Raw genomic sequence first — 17,757 nt, 5'->3', positions numbered from 1 at the left:
AATTTTACATTCTTTTCAAAACTTCCATTTTATAATAGTTTTAAAAGAGACGGCTAAGATGGAAGCTGTTTTGGGACCCGGATTCAAATTCGAACGGGTCGAAACAACCCAGGAATTTTTAGGGATTGATCTGTCCGGATACCTCGAGCCCCGTCCTTCATTACTGAGGGCCTTATTAAAACGTCCTTTTAGTGCTCATAGGACGGGAGAGTTTAAAAAATAGTTTAAAAACAAAAAATTATGACACGATAGACTATTCCATAAGAAATGTAATCAAACTTTAATTTAATACATTTTTCTTGTAAGATCATGACATTTCCTTGTATTGTTATTTAATATTATTTTTCAAAAATATTGAAATTCCTGATTATTAAAATATTAAGCGATCGCGATATACGAAGGATGAATTTTTGGAGTATGCATGTAAAACTTTGCTGTAGTTTTAAAATTTAAGAACTTCCAAGATTTAATTTAATTTCCCATAAAATTCGGAGGATGTGATTCCTCGATCTCTTAGTTATTTACCCATGTAATAAATTTTTAGTTTAATTTTTATTTATCTTTATAAATAAGATGCATTTTAATAGTTAACATAAATAAAGTAAAATCAAATAAAAGTTTCAATACAAAATATAAATAAGTATTTTAAGAGAATATCTGTGTCGGAGGAAAAGATAGGAATTATAGCTTTTATATTAGATAAACGAGACCAGTATTAACCTACATCTCAAAGTATCCGGGATCAAAACATGTATAAAATCACAAATTATAATTTTTAAAACTGCATAATAAAGAGTGATTATTGTTTTATTTATAAAAATTTTAGTGAAATTTGAGTTGCTTGTTTTAAATACAAATTGTAGGTTAAATATAAATAAACACATAACATTGCACTCTTACGTACAGTACTGGTATATTACCACAATGATAACTCAGTTTATATGCTGTGGTTATCATCAGTTATCTGACATATTCGTTTACTTCTGCGATAAATTATATTATGAATTAAAACTATAGTATTAAACATAATTCTCTTCTATTTTCAATTATTTTAAATCTCCTGAAACCATTCATTATAATTAAATGGAACTGTACATAAATGATGTGTCATTTTAATAATTATTACTTACAATAATTATATATTTTAATTTTATTCGAATTGTTTTCCACTAATTATAAAATGAAACACCCAAATTTTTAATAAATGAAAAAGCAATTAAATCTACTATAGTTTAAAATAACAAAACGTAGTTTGGTTAGAATGGCTAAAGCATGTGGCTAAGGGCCAGATCTTCAAAAATGTGCGTAGCAATGTAGATTTTCAGAAATTTTAATAGGTGTTTTGACGCGGATATGTCAAGCCTGGTCCTTATCGCTCGGCCTTCCGATTGGGTGCCTAGAACTCTTAATGGTTATTAGAAAAGAAAAAGAAAACAAGCGCTCTTAATGCTTTGGGAACTGAAAGAATATAAAAGAATGTAAATTAATTATCATTTTTAATTTTTTTATTTATTATTTTAAAAATTTTAAAATAATGTGTCACAATCTTTCAATGTACAGGTATACAATACAGTCTTCCAAAGTAAATGTTACCATTTTAAATTACTGTAATTATGTTAATTATTATACGATGAATATGTGAAGTGCACCAATCAATGAACAAACTGTCGGAGTTTCATCTTCCATCTGCATTCATACATCTTCTTGTCTACTATCTTTAGGAAGCGATGAAAATGAAAACGGTGACTCCGCAACATAGAAGGCATTTTGTGTTTCGTGAAGGTAAAAATCTATCCTAGAAAGTAGGAATCACTCGTTTTTGTACAACAAATAATCTCCAGGAACTGTAGAATTATGGCTACTGTGGGAGAAGTGACAATGGATATGTTGTAGCGAATGTAGGAAGAATTTGAGTGTCAGTTGGTATGTGTCGTGTGACACGAGGTGCACAAATTGAGAAATTGTAACGGAAAAATGTAATGTTTTCCAATGTTTTAATGTACAGTACGTTACAACGTTTTCGGATAACAATTAACATAATTACGATAACTTAAAAAGGCATCATTCTTTTTTGGAAGTCCTCATATAATCATGGAAGTTCCGTTTTTGCTCAAGTTTTAGCGATTGTCTATCACTTGATTCCATTGTAATTTCAATTTGAACTGAATCCGAAGAACGTTTAACATCAAGAATTTATTAAAAATAAAATATTCTAGATAATCTATTCCACATTAAATTGAATATTATAAATCTAATTGCTAATGGCGAAACATTATCAAAATAAACCAAACACGTCGTGCATCGAATTTGCTAATAGTTAATTAAACATAATTTCCAGAAGCCATTACTCAAAAATCACAGCATGTAACTTCTTAATTTGTTTACTATTTTAGAATTTTACGACCCACTTCTAGAATTCTGGCGATTCTAAAGGAGGTCGCTATTATTGTTCAAATTAAATGCCTGAATTAAAATATACAAAATGAAAAATTGCATTTTGTAGCAGTCAAAACATTCGATTCGTCGCTGTTTTTGATGTGTCATGCGTATAAAAAAATGAACAACGACAGTTTGCAAATAGATTGCATTTTCCTAGAACAATATAAACGGTTTGCTTCGGGCTATCTGAAATTTTGCAATCAGTCGAAAATTACTTTCTTTATAGACTTATCACGAAACTCGTGAAATTAAATTATTATATATTATCATTAATTATAATTAATAGCTTTCATTTAAAACAAATTTCGAAATATTATTTTTGAAATAAAATGGCAATATTTAAAAATTCTTTAAAATACGAAAATAAATTATAATATTTGTACTATCGCTCCTCTCCTAATGACTTTAAAATATAATTTTTTCCACTTTTTATTCATAAAATACATTTAAACAAAATATAACACGATTATAATTTGTTTATTTTGACAATAATTTTAAAATAAACAAATCATTTTATAAATATCGATAACGAAATTTAAAAAAATAATAATCTATATAAAGTATAAATAAATTATATTAAATGAGATTTGTTATCAGTTGTAATTTAATCTGTGGGTAAACAATTTAAAGCAATCATTCGAAAAATAATTGTAAAAAAGCAATCTGGAAATACCCTTATATCATAAAAAACGAAAAATGAATGAAACGAAAATTTGAAATGATATTAATTTTGTACATCTATCAATAGTAATAATTAAGTTTTAAAAATTCATTTACGATATGTCGGTTATATATATATATATATATATATATATATATATTAACTAAATAAATAAATCACGTGATATTTTCTTAAAATTCCAGATGCCGCAATTTGCGAACGATGACGTCAAAGGGGAATGAGTCACACTTATTGGTGGATGTGCGCCGATGCCGGTTTGTGTAGAAATCGCCCGACAGTCAGTTTTATGAGAAAAGTCCAATTAAGTTTTTCTCGCAGAATAATTGTTATTCGTTCGTTCGTATCGGCAAACGAAATCTCGGCGTTTAAATCAGGCATTTAATACTTACATTACTATAGAAAGAGCGTTATCGGAAAGAAAGGTAAAGTTATTGTGTAGTGCAGCTAAGCCTAACTGGAAGAAAACGTGCAGACGACATTTTTGTTGCTCGAGAGAAGAGAACAAATGAGACAATGTTGAAGTCGATCGTTTTAAAAGATTATTGTTATCCGCTCGACGAGGTAATCTTAGAAAGGTAGAACTTGTAAAATGTTACCTAGATGAGATAAATTGCATCGGGTAAAAACTTTTATATGTAATATAAAATATATATATATAATCGAGACGAACAAAAATGGCCCAGAGACAAAAAGCTGATAATTCGTTATTGTCTGGTTTGAAATCGAAGTTTAACTCACGTAATTCAAACAAATAATACTTCTCAGTACAGGAATGCTGAGTTGGAACAATGCAGTCAAGAACCGGAAGGGTTTGCGCCCTTACTCAATGGGAATCAAGGTAAGTATCATCTAATTTTAAAGTACTGTAAGTTATATTCTCAAAAAATAAAAAAGATGTTCACTTTATTTTTATGAATTTATATGATTATTACTATTTATAAACTTATACCAATAACTTATTTCAAAACGAAAATAAGTACAAAATACATTCATAAACCCAGTTTCAATCAATTTATAGATATGAATTTTTGTTAATATTCATAATTTAGTTTCTATAAATATAAATTTTTTATCTATATGTTTATTTGAATTAGGGAAAAGCTAGACCAAACAGTTTTTTAAAAATGTGAAATAATTATCCATGAACACTTAAATTAATACAAACTTTGTACCATGTGAGATTGAATGCTTTGTTTATTTGGTAATTATATTGGATGATTTTTCTAATGTACTTTTACAAATTTTTAAATCTAAATAATTAGTTGAATCTTATCTGTTAGGTGATATTTTATCTATATTACAATATTATTAGAGAGGTTGCGGTTGAAGTTTTTGCTCTAAAACGTGAACGTCAAGTGCCACTATCTTGTAAGCGACATTCGCATTTTAGAGATGAGAACTTCGGCCGCTACCTCTCTATTGTTAATGTTTACTTTTTCTTGCTTTGTCCAAAACTTTTATATTTATGTGAATTTCTCATTAGCTATTCTATAGATTATTTAACCATAATACTAATACTGTCATATTATATACATATTTATTGATATATAAAATAAAGAATAAATATTAAAAATTAAATGATGTGGAAAATTGCATTTGTTAAGCATGGTATTTATCATATCTATATAATGACAACTAACTTATAAATGGAGTTTTAATATTACTTTTGTTTTTATAATTTTTTACTAGTGAATAATTTAAAAAAAGTTTGAGTTAACTATTTTTTTAAATACAGTATCTTTAATGAATTAAATAATTAATCTCTTCTAGAACTAATTTTGTTAACAAAATTTCTGTTTATCATAACATATGGTTCTCACTATCATACATGTTAAAAAAAAATAACAAAAGAAATTGTTTGGTAGCATACATACAAAAGTTAAAACTATACCATGTATTCAGTTGGCCAAAAAGTTTAATGGTTCTCAAAATTTGAATAGAGAGCAGTTTATACATATACAGTAAGAACCCATTTTAATGCAGGGGATATGTTCCTAGACAACAAAGTGTTAACAAGGTCCTTATGCATAGAGGAACACGCGACCAAAAATAAACAGATTTTACTTTAATTTTAAGTTATTTTTATATTAATTTGCATCATCACATATGTTAAATAACACATACATATGCACACAGAAGTGTACAGTTCATTTTTTGTGATGAAGGTCCTGGCTCTTCTGAAATTCTTGTTTTTTGCGATAAAGTTTGTGTAGTTTCGTTTGTCACTTTTCTTTCCTTAAGCAAGTTTGGTAGCAGAAGAATGCATTCAAAACGCCTCATTTTGCTTCTGCACGCCTTTCAAAATCTGGATCATTTGCTACAATTTGATCAATGATTTTGGTTATTGTTACCAAACTTTTACTAAGGAAATTTTGTAGAGTAATTTTTTGGGTTCTTTGTTTTAAAGATTCTCTATTTTTCAGTTCTACACGAATTTCTTGTTCTGCCAGTTCTTGAAGGTCATTGTTGGTAAGGCTCTCACCAGAAACCCATGGTAACTTCTCAATATCCTTCTCATCTACATCTCCTAGTCTTTCTGTATTGATTAGGTTGGCAACTTGGTCAATGATAGGCCCTTTCTTGTTGAGATACCTTCAGCCATAACTTCTACACTTTGTTCATGTATTTATCAGTTAACTCTTGCCAAGTGAAGTTGATATTGCCTATGGCATCCGTGATGATATATTTTTTCCAAAATTGCACCAAACATAGACTTAAGGAAAGTATAACGCTACGATGAATTGCCACCTTTTGCTGATTGGTTTGTGTTCATAAATAATCGTATTATATACAAATCAATGAAATGTCATGATAATTTAAATCAACATAACTTTGAGCTTTTTTTAGGTTTTGAGCAGACCGCGTTATATCGAATCAGCATTAATCGAGGCAGCGTTTAGCGGGGTCTTACTGTACATATATTCTTCCATATATGTGGAAGAAAATATCATTATTCAATAATGTAATTTTCTGATTATGTAATAAGATTAATGTCAATTAAACACTTCACTTGGTTCTCCTGTAGTGCATTTTGGAGTGAAAAATGCATGAACAAAATTTTGCAGACTACTAATAACAGATGTATTCTTTGATGACATTATCTCTGTATAATGTTTTCAGGTTTGTGCTGTTTTTCCTTTTTTTGAAATAAAGCAGCAAAATATGCTGAAAATGCTACTTTTAGATGTCCATCTTTAAAATTATGCCAAAATTATAAAACAATGCAAACCTTCAAACTTTTTGGTTGACATGTACTGTACAGTTAAATGTTAGCTATCACAGAACTGCTTTCAAGATTTGAACTGAAATTAGTTATGTTTCAGAGTGCCTGGAGCATAAGTTGCATAAACTTTCTGGTCAACTCAATATCATTAAATATTAATTTGTTATAATATTTATTACTATCAAACACTATATTTTTAATAAGAACTAATACACTATCTTTAATAATAATAGTAATATATTTTTAAGTATATTTCTAGACTTATAATACTTCTCTTTTAATGATTGTCTAACAGTTTTTAATTATTCATTGATAAAGATTTGTTTGGTTAAGTTTTTATGATATGGCTATTTTATTTAAGTATGTTTTTTGAAGGATAAATCATTAAATGGCATAAATTTGGTACCAATGTAAAGAAATGCATGTTGAATAAAACTTATTTGCTTTAAGAAAATCTCACAACACTTAATAAGAATCATTTCATACCAGTGATATCTCAATGGTTAGTGAGATTTTACATCATAAAAAGCTCCTAATATGATAATTTCATAAAGTTTAGCATTACAGGAAAAAATAACTGAACAAAATTTTCTGATTGTTTTAAGTATGGAATACAACTGGAAGATAGTGTGTTTGTTTTAATTCCAGATTTTGTAAAACCTCATATACAGTAAATATTTTAATAATCAAAGCACCTTTTATAACTTCTATGTATATTAGGAATAATCAAATTTACTTTGATTACTTATTTAGTAAAACACCAAGCAGACAAGAAAATAAGTTATGGTCAAGCTTAAAGATATTGAAATTAAATAGATGGTGCAAAAAGAATTCTTCTAATGAGAACACTTCGTTAATGGTGTGAAGCACCATATTGTATAGCTGAAATAGTGAACCAATGTTGGAAAATAATTCAGGACAGAATTTTATGTTCTTAATAATAATATATTTAAAAAAATAGTATATTTTTTATAACTAATCACATTACAGTTCAATTTGAACTGAATTGAAGGACAATTCTCTATTAAAGATTAGAAGATAAAACAAAGTTTAAAAAAAAACATTAGTTTACTGACCTCTTAAAAGTACATTTGATAATTTAATTTGATAGAAATGTATATTGTGACATGAAAGAAAAATGTTGAACATAGCAGTTAGCAAAATGTAGCCTTGCAATATATTATAAGTAGAAAGATTTTTGAACTTAAATATATGGTCATTTTGTATTATTTTTGTCAGAGAATTTTATTTTGATTTTTTTTTACTGTCATCCCCTTCAAGGTCTCCTTGTAACTATCACCTTATTGAGTCTTCAAACTTTTATTAACTCTTTCAAATTTGGTGAGCCAGCATTAATCCACACACACTCTTTTTATGGAAAAGATGTGTGTGGATTAATGCTGGCTCACCAAATTTGAAAGAGTTAATAAAACACTAACAATCTTTTCCATAAAAAGAGTAATAACACTCTTTTTATGGAAAAGATGTGTGTGTGTGTGGTTAATTTGATGTAAATTTTCAACATCCTGGTATGTCATACATAACCCATTGAACTAATACAGTAGACCTCCCTATAACACGGTATATACGTTCTGTGTTATATGAATTCTGTGTTGTACAAGTCACTTAAATACCTGAGCCAATCACAGCCCGGCATGTGAGCAGTTTAGGGGCTTTGGGTGTTTGAAAGGTTTTCTTCCATAAAATTAATCAATTCTAGACTAATTCGATTCAACATTTCCAAAGCACATATAATTTTTGGAAATAATCCATATAAACTATGCTATAAACAAAAAATTGTAGGATTACTTACTGAGTGTGCACTGTTCGACGATGCCATTGCTTAAGCTTGTTTTTGTCGTGGAGCAGCTCATCGAATGGCGGGCGCATGTTTCCTGATAAGTTATTTCTCTGTGAAAAATTCGCTGAACTTTGGAGACATCATTAATATAAATATAATTTTTATGGCCATTAAATAATAAATGGTTTTTAGTAGGTCCGCTGCTCATTTAAACTCAATGGTTTGTGCAATGTCCGCTGTTGGTCCAGATTCGACCAATCCTGTCGCAACATGAGTCGGCAATGATGTTTTACTGTGTTATATGAACACGATTACAATTTTTTCACCGTGTTATATGAATCCATGTTATAGGGGTCTACTGTAATTTTTAATGAACGATTTCAATTGAACCACCAAAAATGCTTTATTGACCTTTAGGGGTCAATATCAACCATTTTGGGCACTCTGGTTTATATAAAGGAAAGGAATTTGTATACATTCAAAAAGAATGCATACACATAATCAGGTAGATCCAGAAGCAATTTCAAAGGAACAATTTTTAATTCATGTAATAAAAATAAAAAATTTTCCAGAACAAATGATATTTATAATGATGATAAAGTTTCTTAATTGATAACATAAAGACTAATTTTTTAAAAATTAAAATGACATGTCTGTCCTCTTACAATTTTTGCAATTTTTACTATTAAATAAATAAATAAATGCTTGTTACACTGTTATCTTGCTTTATTTCTTTAAGCAATCTGAAAACTCAGATTCTAGAATCTATTTTTGTAGTAGTGTTTATTTCAGAAGGAAAATTAATTTAAAACTATAAATATAAGTTATATAACTTAAGAAAGCTTATTAAAAAAATCTTTAGAAGTGCATTGCCCTATCACCTCCCCATGTGAATGTACACTTAAACAAATACATATGTACTGTACAGGGTAGTCCATTATAATACAAAATTGGCCAAAATTGACTTAATCCATTCTAGATGAAATTGGCCAAATGGAAAGTTGTTCAATGGAGTTTGGTATACTAGTTAATTTCCCTTGTAGCCTGAGTAAAAGCAATTTTGTCTCCATGTACATAGAATGAAAAAATTTTCAGAGTTTAGAGTTAATCAGTCTACTGAAATAACTTGAAAAATATACATTCTACAAAAAATATTCATTGAACCAAAAATGTTAGCCCCATTTTGCAACTCCCTTGAAGTCTATGTTTCATTATAGATGGTGCTATAATTGGTGAGAGAGGAAAAAACCCCAACTTCATTTTCTTAATTGGAAGCTTCCACTTTTTATTGCATATTAAGATTCTATACCAAAAATAAACTTTTATCAAAACATTTTCTTGAAAGATACATTTCTCAGAAGTTATGAGCATTTGGAAGTTTTAAATGGCCTCCACACAGTACATGCATGAATCTATAGATATCTGTGAAGTTCATTGAAAAAAACAAGAAAAATGCTTAAAAATCATTAGGAAACTATAATTATTTGGTGGAATCATTATTTTCCTCTAAATAATGAACTTGATACAAAAACTACTGTCACAGTGTGTTAAAGCAATCAATCTTGTAAAAAGAAGACTGTGATCTTGATTCCATCAAATAATAATTATTTTGAGAGCTAATTTCTATAATATATTTACTGTATTTACTCACATATAAGACAACCTCGCATATAGGATGAGGTGTGTCTTTAAAGATCAAAATAAAGAAAATTAGTTTTATTAATACAATTCTAAGTTTACTTTGTTTAATTGCAAGTAAAGTATCAAATGAATGTAAATGCACACATTGTCCCGCAAAAATTACTGGCATTTTAAACTTTAAAGAAAAATCTTGTAAAATTGAAAACATAAGTAAAATTACTCCTCACTCCGACACCGGGGATGAAATACTAAATACCGAACCTGTTACCGGTGTAATTTGCGTGAAAAAATCTTCTTTCCACAAACGTTTTCGAGCTTTCCAAACAGCTCTTCTTCAGGTAGAGAAAAAAGGTTCCGACGAAATACTTCGAAAAAAGACGAAAAAAGAACGTAGACATTTAAATAAAAACGGAATCTAAAAATAGAATGCAGATGTTTAAACAAAAAATTACGGAACTCGCATATCAAACGAACATTAAGGTGGACATGCGCATTCGTGCGCCGATGTTGCTATTTATAGATCGTTGTTTATGAGGGCCTGCCACGCTATAGAAAGATTAATTTCATCCTTCCGATTTATACATGTGGTCCGATGGTTAGCCCTACAGATGGATATAGCTTCCCGCCATTTTAGTTGGTCCAGGTGGGGCGTAGTGTCGATGATGTCAGCTTTGTCGAACTCCGGTTCTATATCCGGATCAGATGCAAAGGTGGTTAGGGCCGTGGTGTACCGCCCGTGCCGAAGGTCCGCCTGATGTTCTTGCACTCTGGTATTTAAAGATCGCTTGGTTGAGCCGATATATACAAGGCTCTCGTTACATCTGTTATCTTTCAGCGGGATAGAGTACACGCCAGGAAGCCTGCCACGGACTGGACTGCCTTTTTCATTTCTGAGGATGTCGTAGATTGTCGGGCCTCTTCTATAGGCTATTTGTAGTTGTTGTTTTCCAGCGATCTCAGCGTATATCGCTTTAACATATGGGTTAAAGGTGACTGGGAGGCGTGTACGTTCATCCTGGTCAGTGTTGGTCCTCGTACGCGTAGTGGGTGCGTATTGTGAGCGTTGAAGTCGCTCAATTAGACGGTGTGCTCAGACCATGGTAACCGTGCTTGGCTGCCATCCTCTTGATATAATTCAATTCGGTGTTGAGGGCTTGCGTGGTGGACGAGTGGGAAAAGGCCCTTTTAATCAAAGTATTAAATGCTGCAGCCTTGTAGGTGAATGGGTCAGATGAACCTACCGGTATGTATATAGGGTCGGCATAAGGTTTACGGTATACCGACGTGACGATGGCGGATCCTTCTACTTTAATGTTTATATCCAAAAAATGGACCTCAGTATTGCTAGATTGTTCCATTTCCAGCGTTAGGCCGTAGGGATTATCGTTAACGGTTTGTACGAAGTTAGAGATGTCAGGTATTGTCTCCACATGATGAGGATGTCGTCCACATACCTCCTATAGAGTAAGATGTTCGGGAGGAACAGCGGAAGTATTTTTTGTTCCAGTTGCCTAACGACCATTTCGCATAGGTCCCCAGATACTGGGCTACCCATGGGGACTCCTCTTTGTTGTTTGTAGACCTCTCCGTCGAACGCAAAGATAGAATTATAACAGATCAGATGGGCTAAGTCAATGACTTGGTGGTGTAATGCTTGATCTTGAGTCAAATTAAGTAAAATGTCCCTAAGGGAGCAAAAAGCTGGAGGAAGCTCCACCGACGGGTACATAGATTTAAAGTCTAGCACGGTAATATACTGCGGCGTCGAAGGCAGAACCCGAAGGAGGTGGATGAGCTCAACTGGGTTATCGATGGCGTATGGGTAGTCCTTGAGGTGGGGAGAAAGTAGGTTATGAATGGCTTTCTCCAATTTTTTTTTTTTTGGAGAAAGCCATTAATAACCTACTTTCTCCCCACCTCAAGGACTACCCATACGCCATCGATAACCCAGTTGAGCTCATCCACCTCCTTCGGGTTCTGCCTTCGACGCCGCAGTATATTACCGTGCTAGACTTTAAATCTATGTACCCGTCGGTGGAGCTTCCTCCAGCTTTTTGCTCCCTTAGGGACATTTTACTTAATTTGACTCAAGATCAAGCATTACACCACCAAGTCATTGACTTAGCCCATCTGATCTGTTATAATTCTATCTTTGCGTTCGACGGAGAGGTCTACAAACAACAAAGAGGAGTCCCCATGGGTAGCCCAGTATCTGGGGACCTATGCGAAATGGTCCTTAGGCAGCTGGAACAAAAAATACTTCCGCTGTTCCTCCCGAACATCTTACTCTATAGGAGGTATGTGGAGGACAATACCTGACATCTCTAACTTCGTACAAACCGTTAACGATAATCCCTACGGCCTAACGCTCGAAATGGAACAATCTAGCAATACTGAGGTCCATTTTTTGGATATAAACATTAAAGTAGAAGGATCCGCCATCGTCACGTCGGTATACCGTAAACCTTATGCCGACCCTATATACATACCGGTAGGTTCATCTGACCCATTCACCTACAAGGCTGCAGCATTTAATACTTTGATTAAAAGGGCCTTTTCCCACTCGTCCACCACGCAAGCCCTCAACACCGAATTGAATTATATCAAGAGGATGGCAGCCAAGCACGGTTACCATGGTCTAGCACACCGTCTAATTGAGCGACTTCAACGCTCACAATACGCACCCACTACGCGTACGAGGACCAACACTGACCAGGATGAACGTACACGCCTCCCAGTCACCTTTAACCCATATGTTAAAGCGATATACGCTGAGATCGCTGGAAAACAACAACTACAAATAGCCTATAGAAGAGGCCCGACAATCTACGACATCCTCAGAAATGAAAAAGGCAGTCCAGTCCGTGGCAGGCTTCCTGGCGTGTACTCTATCCCGCTGAAAGATAACAGATGTAACGAGAGCCTTGTATATATCGGCTCAACCAAGCGATCTTTAAATACCAGAGTGCAAGAACATCAGGCGGACCTTCGGCACGGGCGGTACACCACGGCCCTAACCACCTTTGCATCTGATCCGATATAGAACCGGAGTTCGACAAAGCTGACATCATCGACACTACGCCCCACCTGGACCAACTAAAATGGCGGGAAGCTATATCCATCTGTAGGGCTAACCATCGGACCACATGTATAAATCGGAAGGATGAAATTAATCTTTCTATAGCGTGGCAGGCCCTCATAAACAACGATCTATAAATAGCAACATCGGCGCACGAATGCGCATGTCCACCTTAATGTTCGTTTGATATGCGAGTTCCGTAATTTTTTGTTTAAACATCTGCATTCTATTTTTAGATTCCGTTTTTATTTAAATGTCTACGTTCTTTTTTCGTCTTTTTTCGAAGTATTTCGTCGGAACCTTTTTTCTCTACCTGAAGAAGAGCTGTTTGGAAAGCTCGAAAACGTTTGTGGAAAGAAGATTTTTCACGCAAATTACACCGGTAACAGGTTCGGTATTTAGTATTGAAAACATAATTTGTTCATGTAAAGCTTTTCAACAATTTTTTTTTTTGCCAATTCTTAACAGTCGAATCTATTCTCCGTTGATTATACTTATGAGTTTCTTTGAATTGTGCTTTCCGAATAATCATCTGTTTTCAAATGGAAATGGATTAAAACTTATAATGGGCTCCCGTGTGATTTTAGAATTTCAATCTGGAATTCAATTCAAAAGCTTTGCTTTTCCTATTGCTATTACTCCTGACAATATACAAGAACAATTCAAATGACCCAGATAAAATACTTATGTTTTTAAACACCATAGGGTGAGCATCCGGTAAAAAATGCGAATACAAGGTTCACAAAAATTATTTGCAAAAACACAAAGAACCTTTCACTTGTGTATAGAGGATGACCTAGAAATTTGAAGCTGTGATAAATGAATAAAAACCTCGTCTTATATGTGAGTAAATATGGTACGTTAAAAAGTTAAAGAATTTTTTTTTTTGCATGGAGGAAAAATGATCAAAAATTAGCCCTGCCTCTTGTATTAGATGAATACCATGGTTAACAATTATACTGAAAATAATGAGAAATTTAATTGTTTGTTTTTATCTTGCAATAATTTTAATATGAAAAATTTTCTAATTTCAAATCTTCTCCCAAAATTGTATTATTATAATATGATGTTTGTCTCCTCTAATTTCTGACTTTTCTATTTGAATGTGATTGATTGTGGTTATCAAAATTATTTACTTTTATAAAATTAAAAACAGTAAGTTGTAATATTGAAAATGTCTGTTCAAACCAGCCATTCTCAAACATTTTGTGACTATGGGTCCTTTACTCAACTTTTATGGCTCCCTCATTTTTTCTGTTGCAATATGATTTCTTTAAACATATTGAACCATATATATATATATTCCTGTAAAATACATCTGTCTCATCAATATCTATTAAATGTAGATGTATTTTCCACTTTCTTAGTGGTTTATGGATAAAATTTAAAAAAAAATAAACAACAATGAAAGCTTATATATTTTCATTTATACAAATGTAACTTAGAAACAGTACAGATAATATTAAATATTGGGTAAATAAAAATTGAACAAAAAAATTAAAACATTAAAAATAAGATATTGAAAAGAAATGAGATAAGGAGAGTAATGAATTAATGGTAAAAACTAAAGAAACAACAGAATGCATTAATGTTGATTAAATTAAGGAGGTTTATAAATAAATTTAAAAATAAACAAATTGAAGACTAAACACAAATAAAATTGGTTGTTATATTACATTCTTTCCAACCACAGGAATACAATTAACACTTCCAGAGTTGATTTTTTCTTGCCTGTGATGTGTAAATTGATTAAAAGTCTTCTGGAGCCAGAGTAGAAAAAAAAATTTTTTTGTAAAGGTTTAAAAATTTTAATGTTGTAATATATATTTAAAAATATTATAAATTGAAGACTAAATACAAACAAATCTTTTAAATGCCTGAAATATTTATTTTTAAATTGTAATTTAAGAATACTAACAAATACAGAAAATGACAACTTAAATCATTTATATATATATCACACTAACCTTATGAAGCTTTGCAAAATTTTAACTTATCACAAACATTTTCGGTCTTCTTAGGACCTTCTTCAGGTGGAATTCTAGTAGAGAAAACCTTTTCGTTCTAATTTCTGTTTTGGATGTGTTCCAATTTTTCAAATTTTCTTTTAAATTCAAACATATAACGATGTGCGCATGCGTTGGTGACTATAATGCTGGGTCATACATAGCCTTCCACACCCTCAAAAGCTGTTTTTCATCCTTAATATTGATTGAGAGGCCTTGGCATTCTGCTTTATAGATTTCTAATGCCTCCAAATTCCTAAGTTGATGTATCTGCTGAGTTTGCCGAATCATGGTCTCCTGTTGTAATTTGGGTGTAATGCTGTTTTCACTGGCATGTATAGCCAAGGCAATATTGTTGTTCTTCTTTTCAATATCGGTTTTATGGTCACGGAGGTGTTGTTTGAGCAATCTTCTTGTGGAACCGATATATACCAGATCCCTATTGAATCTATCATCCCTGAGTGGAATTTTATACACTCCCGGCGCTCTTTCAATGTCTGCTCAATTAACTTTAATATTTAAATATTAACTTTAAAGTTAATATTTAAAATAGCAGACAAACAAGAAAGCCGACCCAAAAATCAATCGGATAAAGCACCAGAAAATAGTCCACAGCGAGATGCGTTTCCCCATCCTATTACTATAGCGTATGAGCGCCATATGCACTCCATATACCAAGAGATTGAGAGATATACTAATTCAAAAAATAGCCTACAGGCGTAAACCAGACGTATTCGCCATGCTTAGGAATGAGAAATATCGAGCAGACATCGAAAGAGTGTCGGGAGCGTATAAAATTCCGCTCAGGAATGATAGATTCAATAGAGATCTGGTATATATTGGTTCCATGAGAAGATTGCTCAAACAACACCTCTGTGAGCATAAAACCAATATTGAGAAGAACAACAATACTGCCTTGGCTATATATGCCAGTGAAAATGGTATTACACCCAAATGATCCTGCAAACTCAAAAATTTGGAGGCATTAGAGATCTTTAAAGCAGAATGCCAAGGCCTCTCAATCAATTTTAAGGATGAAAAACAGCTTTTGAGGGTGTGGAAGGCTATGTATGACCTGGCATTATAGTCACCAATGCATGCACACATTGTTATTTGTTTGAATTTAAAAGAAATTTTGAAAAATTGGAACACATCTGAAACAGAAATTAGAACGAAAAGGTTTTCTCTACTAGAATTCCACCTGAAGAAGGTCCTAAGGGTACTGAAAACGTTTGTGATAAGTTAAAATTTTGCAAAGCTTTATAAGGTTAGTGTGATATATTTATCAACGCTTTGGTTTTTAAGATGGATTTTATTAAATCATTTATTGATACTAAATACATTTTCAAAATTGAACCTTAGCCTTTTTCAGAAAATACAGATTTAATATGAACTTCTTTCCACACAAGTTGATATAATTGGTGCATATTTAAAACATGTTAATTAACTATTTAGGATATAATAGTAGCTTTGAAAATCCTGGATTTTTGTCCAGAATCCCTTGCATCTTTTTCAAACTTTCTGTTAAAACTTTAGGCAGGCTACTTTTGTTTTCAGTAACATGTTACATTCTTTCTCCACAATTTCAATTACTTTATTCAATAGTGGAAGATTTGTGGATTCCAAACTGGTAACTGAAGTAGATAGAAACCTAGTGTCAGCTAACAGTTCTAAAAGATGTTCTTGGATTAATGAGATAAATTAACACTGAGAACACAGTCTTTTCAATGTTATCTGTGTTAAATGATGAAAATAAATGTTTTTGCATGTACTTTGACCTTTTCTAAAACATCTTAATCAGGCAAATGGCAAAAGAACATATGTTTGAATGTAGTTGTAAGTCCTTAATGAGGTAATATATACAGGGTGGGCCAACAAAAACGAAACGGCAGAGTGTTTGTGTTCATCCAAGCAAATCGCTCGGACAGGTTGATTTTATTCTCGAGGGGACATCTTTTGCAATAAAGTTTTTGCGATTCTGAATACAACAGACAACAAAAAATTTTAAAAACTCATTTATATGGTAATAACTAAACAAACATTTATTTTGAAAAAAAAATATTTGTTTAGTTAATATTCAGATTTGCAAAAACTTTATTGCATAAGATGTCCCCTCGAGAATAAAATCGACCTGTCCGAGCGATTTGCTTGGACGAACACGAACACTCTGTCGTTTTGTTTTCGTTGGCCCACCCTGTATAAAGTAGACAATTATTCTTATAATTTAATCCCTTTCGTATGGTAAAGTAGTGCTAATCTAGGCTCTACATAGTTGGCTATCTACGTGGCATTTAATTCATTATATTCAAATTTGAATATTGTAATCGTGTTCCATCTAGAATGAGCCAACATTAAAATTTTTATAACATTTGAACATATGTTCTTGCAAAAACATTGTCTTTTCAACATTATCCATGTTTAATGATGAAAAGAAATTTTTTGTGTCAATTTATCTCATGAATATTTTGACATGAAGGAAAAAGTTCTTCATTTTACATTGTGGATTAACGAATTTGAAAGTTTGTCTTTTGCAATTGTAACAGCTTGTGCTTCCTCGAAATCCATCTTGTTGAGAAATCCATTTTACTTTCTCACTGGATCTGCATAAAATGGCAGCTTCTATCCAAGTTTCCAGTGAGTAAGAACTGGTTTAGGGTTCACACTCTTTAAAAAATTTGAGTTGAACATTTAGTGAATTTTTTCATGTTTGATATTAAAAAATTCTATTAAATATAAGGGGATGAAATGTAGTCAGCTGATAGAAAACAACCAGAAGAAGACTAATTTGTTAAAATTTGCATACTGACACGTCAAAGTTTAGTGCAGGAAGGGTTTGATTGCATTTATCTGTGTCACATATTAGATGGAGCATTTTTGATAAAAAGG

General features: G+C 32.0%; 2 protein-coding genes across 2 annotated transcripts in view; both read left to right on the top strand.

The window, feature by feature from the left end:
- Nucleotides 1-3,319: 3,319 nt before the first annotated feature.
- Nucleotides 3,320-17,757, top strand: part of anne (anne boleyn) — a 133,241-nt gene continuing 118,803 nt past the window's right edge. Inside the window, exon 1 of the mRNA XM_067278982.1 lies at nucleotides 3,320-3,959. The gene's annotated coding sequence lies outside the window, so the exon portion shown is untranslated. The remainder of the gene's footprint in view (nucleotides 3,960-17,757) is intronic.
- On the top strand, nucleotides 12,086-12,829 carry LOC136982497 (uncharacterized). The gene has a single exon (XM_067278995.1). The coding sequence runs from the start codon at nucleotides 12,086-12,088 to the stop codon at nucleotides 12,827-12,829; it is 744 nt and encodes a 247-aa protein (XP_067135096.1).

Source organism: Centruroides vittatus, unplaced genomic scaffold, assembly GCF_030686945.1.
Source record: "Centruroides vittatus isolate TY-2023 unplaced genomic scaffold, ASM3068694v2 contig_846, whole genome shotgun sequence".
NCBI lineage: Eukaryota > Metazoa > Arthropoda > Arachnida > Scorpiones > Buthidae > Centruroides > Centruroides vittatus.
This window is presented reverse-complemented; position numbering and strand designations above follow the sequence as displayed.

Coding starts and splice junctions, on each gene's coding strand:
- LOC136982497 (XM_067278995.1), top strand. CDS start 12,086: ATGTGGAGGACAATACCTGACATCTCTAACTTCGTACAAACCGTTAAC.